This window comes from Leucoraja erinacea, chromosome 17, assembly GCF_028641065.1.
Source record: "Leucoraja erinacea ecotype New England chromosome 17, Leri_hhj_1, whole genome shotgun sequence".
NCBI lineage: Eukaryota > Metazoa > Chordata > Chondrichthyes > Rajiformes > Rajidae > Leucoraja > Leucoraja erinaceus.
In genome coordinates, this window is record NC_073393.1 from 21,560,169 (window position 1) to 21,570,656 (window position 10,488).

Below are 10,488 nucleotides of genomic sequence, written 5' to 3' on the forward strand. Positions count from 1 at the left end.
AGTAGTATTCACTATTGTGTGACTCTGGAGCCACATCTACATTCCGAGAGTTATGATTAAAAAAGGTCATCGATATGAAACATTAACACTGTTTCTCTCTTCACTGTTTCTCTTGATCGGAGGTACTGTCATTTAAATCAGACATTCCTTTCATGTGAACATAAAGCGGAGGTGGGGAATTATTAAAAGAACCTTAGCAAATGTTTACCTCACAATCAGTGTTACTATAAAAACAGATTGTCTTTTCATGATCACAATGATTTTTGTCATTGCTTGAACTGGGTGGATAGATTCAGTACTTGGACATTCTGTAAAGGGTGAAAAAGTTGCTCTCTAATCTAGATGGAATATACTGTTCATCTAATTACTTCCTCCCTGTCGGGCACTCTCACGTCCAGTTGTGAGAGGCAAAGATAGAGTAGACAGTCAGATCCCTTTTCCTAGGATGGAAGAATTAATAAAAGGCATAGATATAAGGTGAGAGCCACATAGTTTAAAGGAGCTGAGTGAGGCACAGAGTGCCTGAAGTACAGGTACGATAGTGGTGTTTAAGAGACTTTTGAATAGGCACATGGATATGGAAGCAGTCAAGGGTTATGGATTGCATGCAGGCAGATAAGAGTTGGTCTTGGCATTGTTTGGCACAGGCATAGTGGGCTGTAGAGCTTGTTCCTGTGCTGTACTGTTCGATCTCCAGCTCAAAAACCAATAGCAGTAACTCCCTGGAGCAACTAAACTATGATTTGCTGACACAGCATATTTTGTGTTTCAAACCTAAAGAAAAAGCCTACCGTCAAATAGGATCTCGTCACATCTTCGGCATGTACATCACAGCTAATGGATCGGTCTAGGTGTGCATTTTCTACTAACATAGTGGTGAGCATGATAACCAATGCATGCACAATCTGAGATGAAAGACCTGTTTGCTGCTGAGGTGAAGACAATGTTCTATTCCTCATTGAGTTGCCCTGTAAATCGCTCAACGTCTTCCTGCTGGCACAGGCAAGAAGGTCCAAGCTTAATGACTGCACTTTCAACAATCAAATTCTCCCCCAAAAGCAGCCACAGTGTAGGACCTTTATTCTCATGAGCAAAAGGACAGACTATGTGGGAATGGACTGATTTCTGAGCATGCTGTTGATTTTTGACATTGGTGCAGCAAACCAAATAATGTTCCTCTTTTGATAAAGCATTCAGACACCTGTGAATACGCAGTGGGAGTAAGACAATCAAGCAAAAGAAGGCAGCGTAAGGATTTCACAAAGAAGGAAATTGGCTACTTGCTAGAAGGAGTATTGAAAATGGGCTATCACTGGAATTCTATTCTATGGTCATATCCATTCCAGAAAGGGCGAACTAATGTGGATCTAGCAAACAAATACCGGAACTTACAGGTAAGGAAGAACTAGGATTCAAGGCTCCTTGCAGAATCTTGGTTGATCAATGGGGATTTCCGTATGTGCTCCTTGAAGAATTTGGACCAGTTTTGCTCTCAGTGAAAATTACAGCACAGGAAAGGGCCCTTTGCCAGCAATGTTTGTGCCAAACATAATTAAAATTTAATTTGATCCATATCCCCCCTTGTCATGTGCTGTCTAACTGCCTGTTAAATGTCACTGTCTGCCTCCAACACTACTCCGGCAGCATGTTCCAGGCACCCACCACACTGTATTTTTAGAAAAATCTTGCCTCGCAAATCTCCTTCACACTTTCCCCTCACCTTAAATCTATCCTCTCTTTTATTTGCCATTTCCACACAGGGAAAAGGACTCTGCCTATCTATGCCTCTCATATGTTCATAATTGTAAAATATATATTAGCTATGAGCAGAAATTGAACTAAATCTCTGCTGCATTTTGTCATAATCTTATGTGCCAGTTTTGACGAAGGGTCATTTACACAAAATATTAACCTTGTTTTTCCTTGTGACATGTTGTCTGATCTGCCAAGTAATACCAAAATGTTGTTTCTTTTTTTAATGTATCTGCAATTGGGTTCTGTTTTTCAGAAAAGAAATTTGAAAGATTAAAGATCCAGAAGTCTAAGATTGCTCAATTGAATTGTGCTGACCTCAATCATCATTTTGTTGCAGAAACCTTGATTCCGAAGAATATTCTCAGTTGGTGTTACCATTTATAACTGCAAGGAAACAGATTCCACTGAGATTTAGCTGTTGTAATTATCCTCAACAGCTGGATAAACCTCACTATTATATTGCATTACATATGCACACTCTGAAATGGAGTATAGATTGCATTAGAGGTGTTATGGTTGACCCCAGTGTTGCAAGCTAAAGTATTCCAGCTCCCCTTCCCCATTACTAAAGAGTGATTTATGTCAGAAAATGCATTAGCCATCTGCCAAGAATCCAGTCGGACTGAGTCAGGACACAGTCAGCATTTGCCATCGAGACTCACAAAGGAAGAATGAATTCTTGGATACAGTCGCAAAGGACATCTTCAAGAAAAGTCAAACCTTTACAGTTTTGATTACCACGCCGTTATGGAATGGGATGCATCATACTCATCTGTTTGGATTCTACTCAGGTTACATTAGTCACACAATGTCTTGATTAATACCCTGATTTTGCTGCTCTGCAGTGTTATTTTATCATTCTCAGCTGCTTAAAATAACACTGATTAATTCTACAAGTGCTTTAACCACGGCGCTAGCCATAACGTTCTGACAAATGACAGAGATTAGGTATGTACCCAAAACACTTCTGCTTTAGAGCATGAGCGTGGAGTTTACTAAGGCTCCATCCGATTTAATAGATGCAAAAAAATAGAAAATTCTTACACACTGAAGGATCTCTCCAGCCAAAATATACTGCATGCAACCTCAGGTCCCACCAGTACAGCTTTAAAAACACAGACAATTTAATGAAGCAGCTGAGCTTTTGCTGTTTATATTTTGGTTAGGAGTTTGGGTTGTTCTTGTTGTCACTAATAAATTGCAATGCTGTGAAGCAGCAATACTATCTGCACCCTAGATTGATTTGATATTTACTTACATTTGAAGTGGCTTTATGATATTTAATGCATGCCAAAAAATAGAAAAAAATAATACTTATTGGTTTAAAATTAACAATAAATAATGATATAGGAATGTATATCTGGACTACATTTTTATACATGGTTCAATCAATCTGCTATATGCTTTAATGCATTTGGATTCAATGGAACATCCAAGATGGTGGCAAATGGTTAACACTAACAAATGCAAGTATACCAGATAATGTTATATTTACCTGAACTATATCTTCAAAATTATCTTATAATTTTACCTTGATTTCCTGTCCCAAACATAGCTTATCCCCACTTTCCTATACACCCCTTGCCTATAACCACATTTCCAGCTTATGTTATTAAATGGCAGGATTCTGTGAGGACCAGTTAAGTAATGTAACACTATCCCATTCATACGTGTGACAACATATACAAATAGGAATAAATCTAACCCATTATAGAACATTTCTTGTGCAAGCAATGATTACATGCACTCCTTTCAGCTGAACCCCTGCATACATCTTGTGCATGTACACAAAAAAAACAAAATAGAAAGGGGAACATTGTATCAGTGCTTATATATTTCCTAAACAGGTCTGATTAGAAGATCAACAAGACTGGGACTTGCATCGCAGTGATAAAATGCTTTTCTGATAATACATAAACAGCCCAATTTGCTCTATCACGTGAAGTAAGTGATGTCTTGGAACTGCTTTAGAAATGAGTAGAACATTTCTATCCAAATTCTGGTGAAACTGGTAACCAATATCACACCAAACAAGTTATCTGGTCATTATCACATGTATTGTGGGACCTCCTTTTGCAAATTTGGAGACCACACCTGGAGTATTGTGTGTAGTTTTGGTCGCCAAATTTGAGGAAGGACATTCTTGCTATTGAGGGAGTGGGTTCACGAGGTTAATTCCCGGGATGGCGGGACTGTCAGATGTTGATAGAATGGAGCGGCTGGGCTTGTATACTCTGGAATGTAGAAGGATGAGAGGTATCTTATTGAAACATATATTTGGACACGCTCGACACAGAAAACATGTTCCCGATTTTGGGAGAGTCCAGAACCAGGGGCCACAGTTTAAGAATAAGAATCATTTAGAACGAAGATGAGGAAAAACATTTTCACACTGAGGGTAATGAATCTGTGCAATTCACTGCCTCAGAAGGCAGTGGAGGCCAATTATGTGATGCTTTCAAGAGAGTTGGATAGAGCTCTTAAAGGTAGCAGAGTCGGGATATGGGGAAAAGGCAGGGACGGGGTACTGAGTGTGGATGATCAGCCATGATCACAGTGAATGGTAGTGCTGGCTCAAAGAGCCAAATGGCCTACTCCTGCACTTATTGTCTATTGTAAATATGAAGTGTGTGTGTGTGTATATATATATATATATATATACACGCATATGCTCCAGGGGAAAATATATGTATATACGCATATGCTCCAGGAGGGCTCGAGCTAGGATATTTGGCCTGGGCCCCATCCCCGACCTCTACCTCCGTTACATCGACGACTGCTTTGGTGCCACCTCCTGCACCCACACACAACTGACTGACTTCATCCACTTCACCACCAACTTCCATCCGGCACGCAAATACACCTGGACTATTTCCGACACTTCCCTACCATTCCGTGACCTCACTATCTCCATCGCAGGTGATAGACTTCTGACCGACATCCACCATAAACCTACTGACTCCCATGGCTATCTGGACTACACTTCTTCCCACCCTGCTTCCTGTAAGGACTCCACCCCCTACTACCAATTCCTCCGTCTACGCCGCATCTGCTCCCAGGATGCGGCGTTCCACACCAGGGCATCTGAAATGTCCTAATTCTTCAGGGAACGGGGGTTCCCCTCCTCCACCATAGATGAGGCTCGCACCAGGGTCTCTTCCATACCCCGCAACACTGCTCTCTCTCCCCATCCCCGCACTCGCAACAAGGGCAGAGTCCCCCTAGTCCTCACCTTTCACCCCACCAGCCGTCACATACAACAAGTAATCCTCCGTCAGTTTCGCCATCTCCAAAGTGATCCCACCACTCGCCACATCTTCCCATCTCCCCCCATGTCTGTCTTCCGCAAAGACCGCTCCCTCCGTAACTCTCTTGCCAATTCTTCCCTTCCCTCCCGCACCACCCCGTCCCTGGGCACTTTCTGTTGCAACCGCAAGAGATACAACACCTGTCCCTTTACCTCCCCCCTCGACTCCAAGGACCCAAGTAGTCGTTCCAGGTGCGACAAAGGTTCACCTGTATCTCCTCCAACCTCATCTATTGCATCCGCTGCTCTAGATGTCAGCGGATCTACGTCGGTGAGACTAAGCGGAGGCTGGGCGATCGTTTCATCGAACACCTCAGCTCGGTCCACAAGAACCTACCTGACCTCCCGGTGGCTCAGCACTTCAACTCCCCCTCCCATTCCCCGTCCGACCTCTCTGTCCTGGGTCTCCTCCATGGCCAGAGTGAGCAACACCGGAAAATGGAGGAACAGCACCTCATATTCCGCTTGGGGAGTCTGCATCCTGCAGGCATGAACATTGAATTCTCCCAATTTTGTTAGCCCTTGCTGTCTCCTCCCATCCCTCAGCCCTCGGGCTCCTCCTCCACCTTTTTCCTTTCTTCTCCGCGCCAGCCCCCATCAGTCTGAAGAAGGGTTAAGAAGGGAAGCCCGAAACGTTGCCTATTTCCTTCGCTCCATAGATGCTGCTGCACCCGCTGAGTTTCTCCAGCATTTTTGTGTACCTTCGAGCTGGGATAGTTTAGTTTAGAGATACAGTGTGGAAACAGGCCCTTCAGCCCACCGAGTCCGTGCCGACCAGCAATTCCCGCACATTAACACTATCCGACACACACACAGGTCACGGGGAGAACGTACAAACTCTGTACAGATAGCACCCGTAGGTAGGATCGAACCCGGGTCTCCGGCGTTGTAAAGCAGCAACTCTACAACTGCGCCACCGTGCCACTGAGGCTTTTTTCCCCCCTGGAGCATTGGTGCACGAGGGAATTACAAAATCAGGAGGAGCATAGCTAAGTTGAGTAATGACAGTTTTTTCCCCCTCAGGTCGGGCAGTCTAACAGTAAAAAAGCATACAAGGTGAGGGAGGAAAATTTGAAGGAGCCCATTCACACCACAGGATAGTTGGAACATAAGCAGTTTGGAAATGTCTGAAAGATATTACAAGAATGAAATACTTGCATTTCTAATAACTTTCTGCTGAGAACATAATGTCTTGGTCATGGAGACAAAAGATTCAATCCCAGAGTCTGCACAATTAAAGCCAAAGATCCTATAGCGGATCTTTGATTAAAGCAACCATTGAAAGCGGGGCTGTATAGTCCTGCTGTTGAGCAATGAGAGGAACATGCACTGTTTGTGCAGAAAGGATTCCATACCTGCCACTACTGCAAACAGATTTTAAAGTAAATGACTGCATCACAAAAGATCCATCACAGGGCAGTAATAATGTGCTGTGGACGTTTTCCTTAATAGTGTGTGAATGCAACTGCCAATGAAGAAGCTAGGCACATAGTTGAAAGCTGTCCCAAATGCTTTACTATCATTTCACCCACATCAGTAATTGGATTACTCATTCCATTGTTATTTGTAAACTGTTTATTTGGCCTCTGTTTCAAAATTAAACAACAAACCAGGCTACACAGCCCAACAGTTTTAGCTCATTGTTTCTGCCCCAGAGCTTCCACCCACGTCAACAAACCCTGCATCTATCTTCCTGTTCACCAATCTTGATTGCCCATAAATGGGTTATGTTTGTCTCCTTTATGATCCAGGGTGTGCATAAGCACAAAACCTACTAAATTTTGTCTAATTATTTTAATGACTCATTTACAGCCCACTATCTTATTTATTCTGTCCAACCCATTCATGGAACAGGCACCTTGGCTATATGTCTGTTGACCATGCTAAATTAAACTAATCTCTCTTGCCTGTGTGTTTCATATCCCTCCATTCTCAGCCTAATTGTGTACAATTCCCATACACAGCTACCACGTCTGCATCCAACTCTAGCAGCACATTCGAGGCACCTACTGCAATTAAAAAAACTTGCTCCACATCACCTGGCAGCACAGACCCAGGTTCAATCCTAACTACGTCTGCTCATATGTCAGGATGTTATTCATTGATTACAGCTCGGCATTTAATACAATCATCCCCTCCAAGCTGGTTATCAAACTCTCAAAACTGGGTCTCTGCGCATCCCTCTGCAATTGGATCATCGACTTCTTCATTCACAGACCACAGACGGTTCGAATTGGTGGAAAAGTGTCAGCCTCGATAACAATCAGCTCAGGAGCACCTCAAGGCTGTGTGCTCAGCCCCCTGCTGTACTCACTATACTCATGACTGTAGGCGGTCATAGTGCGAACTCCATCATCAAGTTTGCTGACGACACACACGCTCTGCACAGTAGAGCATGCTGACCAGTTGCATCGTGGCTTGGTTCGGCAACTTGAGTGCCCAGGAACGAAAAAGAGTACAAAAAGAAGTAAACACTGCCCCAGTCCATCATTGGCTCTGACCTCCCTACCATCGAGGGGATCTATCGCAGTTGCTGCCTCAAAAAGGCTGGTAGCATCATCAAGGACCCACATCATCTTAGCCGCACACTCATCTCTCCGCTACCTTCAGGTAGAAGGCAAAGATTTTATAGCATAGCAAGATGGCCTACTCTCACGCAAACGCGTAGTACGGTCATGGGCAGATTTATTGATGATTATAGGACCCATTTTAGCAACCAGCCTCCTCCATCTTGCTTCTGGCGAAAGATCAGATCTTCGCTTTGGTCTTTGACTTGGGCGGGGAGAGGGGGTGCACGGCCCGGGGCAGCGGGGAGAGGGGGTGCGCGGCCCGGGGCAACGTGGTGTGTGGCCCGGGGCAGCGGGGAGAGGCGGTGTGCGGCCCAGGGAGAGGGGCATAGGAGGGGGGGAGATATTGTAGTGTGGGGGGAGTGCCAGGGCGGGAGGAGAGAGTTGAGGGGTGGGATAGGGCGTAGTGTGTGTGAAGTTGCGGGGAGGTTTACAATGTTTATTATTTAATGTCCTTTGTCTAGTCTGAAATAAAGTTCATCATTGGATATGAAAATCAGAAGAAATATAATTGTGTGTGTTATATGATTATATACATCTATATCACATTCATGTATGTGTATTCTTTCCAGCACAATCTAGTCAGTTGTATGCTCATGGAATAAAACCATCCTTAAGTTATACATCTTTTGTAAATCTTGCTCAAAACAAAGTTAATTTTGTGAAATTCTTCAATTAGATAACCCCACAGGCAGATCTCATTCCACTCTCTGGCTATTGGGAAGACCAGACCCCTTTTTATTTGTGGAGAAACAACTCCATAGAAAATAGAAAATAAGCACAAAAACATTAAGTAACATTCCAGGGCTAGAGCAACTGGAATCTTCATATTGCTATTATTTTCCCAAATACTGCAGATGTGAACAGTGTGATTACATTCATGTGATTAGATGAATGAATTACAGAGTGCAAGTGTAATACAAAATCAACTCAAACACAGCCTATGAACCATTTAAAAAGAAATGATTTAAAAAACATTAAAAAAGACAATTACCAGAGTCAAATTTTATTCTTGACAAGAATTAACAGAAGTGTGAACTAACAGAATTACACCAAAGATCCTATAGCTCTGCTATAAGATCTTTGGATTACACTGCGAGTCGGGTCGGGTAGGTTCCGGTTACTAAAATGGGCGGGGAAAAATGCCCAGGATCCCCTCCGTAGCGTATTACACGTCAGCCCATTGCATTTCGCAGGAGTAGCCCATCTTGCTCCGCTATAGGATCTTTGGTAAAAGGTACAGGAGCCTGAAGACTGCAACGTCCAGTTTCAGAAACAGCTTCTTCTCCACAGCCATCAGGCTATTGAACTCAACTCAAACAAAACATTAATAGCCCATTATCAGTTTATTTGCACTTCATCTGTTATAGAAACATAGAAATTAGGTGCAGGAGTAGGCCATTCGGCCCTTCGAGCCTGCACCGCCATTCAATATGATCATGGCTGATCATCCAACTCAGTAAACAGCTTCTTCTCCACAACCATCAGGCTATTTAGGTTATATTTATTCATGTGTGTATATATTTATACAATGGTATATGGACACACTCATCTGTCCTGTATTCATGCCTTCTATATTCTCTATATTCTGTTGTGCTGAAGCAAAGTAAGAATTTGATTGTCTTATCTGGGACACATGACAATAAACCCTCTTGACTGTGGAGTTTGCATGTTCTCCCTGTGACTTTGTTGGTTTTCTCAGGTACTTGTTTCCCCCAACATTCTAAAGACATGCAGGTTTGTAGGTTACTTGGTTTCTGTAAATTGTCCCTACTGTGCAGGATAGAACTAGTGTACGGGTGATCACTGGTTAGCACAGACTCAGTGGGCCTGCTCCCATGCTGTATCTCTGAACTAAACTATTAAACCTCAATCCCTAAAGCTCGGTCTTCTAGCCCTGGGGATAAAACTTTTGACTAATGCTATTTGCACAAGAAGCCATCCTTTCCCACTATATCCAACAGGGCATTTCATTGAGAAGGCAGGCAGGCAGTGCAGCAGTCTCTTATGGCCAGCTGCCTGCAGTCACCTGCCATCTGGCTGATCTTTTGGTGTAAAACTGCTTTCTATAACCCTCTCCTATATGCATATGCTACTCCAAACTGATCCATGTGGTCTGAGGAGCTGCAGTTGGACAATTGCTTGTGCTGTCAGGACATAACTGATGATTTCCCACATCTGACGTGTAGGAAGTCAGTTCACTGCCATAACTGCTCTCTTAATATATGCACTTAAAAATCAATCTAATAGACTCATGGGAAATAAACCTTAAACATCTAACCTTGTCTTTGCTTTGTTTCTGCATGCACTCTCCTAAGCTTGCACTTTGACCTACGAGCAGCACTCTGCAATGAACGCTCTACTGCAGCTAAACTCCATTGTACTTGTTGCTAGGCCTGAAAATAATTAGGTTTCTTTTTATGAAGAAGGGTTTTGATCCAAAATATCACCTATTCCCTTTCTCCAGAGATGATGCCTGACCCGCTGAGTTTTACTCCAGCATTTTGTATCTCTTCCCTTCTATTTCTTTTTCCCTTTCAAAGGCCAGTTTATTGTCACATGTATCAATTAAGGTACAGTAAAACTCGAATTACCATACAGCCATACAAAAAATAAGCAACAAGACATACAACTACACAAAAGTTAACATAAACATCCACCACAGCAGATTCCCCACATTCCTCAGTGATGGAAGGCAATAAAGTCCAATCTACTTCCTCTTTATTCTCCTGCAGTTGAGGCAGTCGAACCATCGCAGTCGGGGCGATTGAAGCTCTCTTATCAGAGTGGTCGAAGCTCCTGCGGGTTGGAGCTCCCGAAGTCGGTCTCTAACCAGGGGCCTCGAGCGCCACGATGTTA

General features: G+C 43.3%; 1 protein-coding gene across 1 annotated transcript in view; it reads left to right on the forward strand.

Moving 5' to 3' along the window:
• The window catches only part of LOC129705502 (uncharacterized), a 115,007-nt gene extending 112,966 nt beyond the window's left edge, over nucleotides 1–2,041 (forward strand). Inside the window, exons 24-25 of the mRNA XM_055649091.1 lie at nucleotides 1,191–1,394; nucleotides 2,009–2,041. Of these exons, the coding sequence (XP_055505066.1) occupies nucleotides 1,191–1,394; nucleotides 2,009–2,029 (225 nt within the window). The 3' untranslated portion in view covers nucleotides 2,030–2,041. The remainder of the gene's footprint in view (nucleotides 1–1,190; nucleotides 1,395–2,008) is intronic.
• Nucleotides 2,042–10,488: the final 8,447 nt, after the last annotated feature.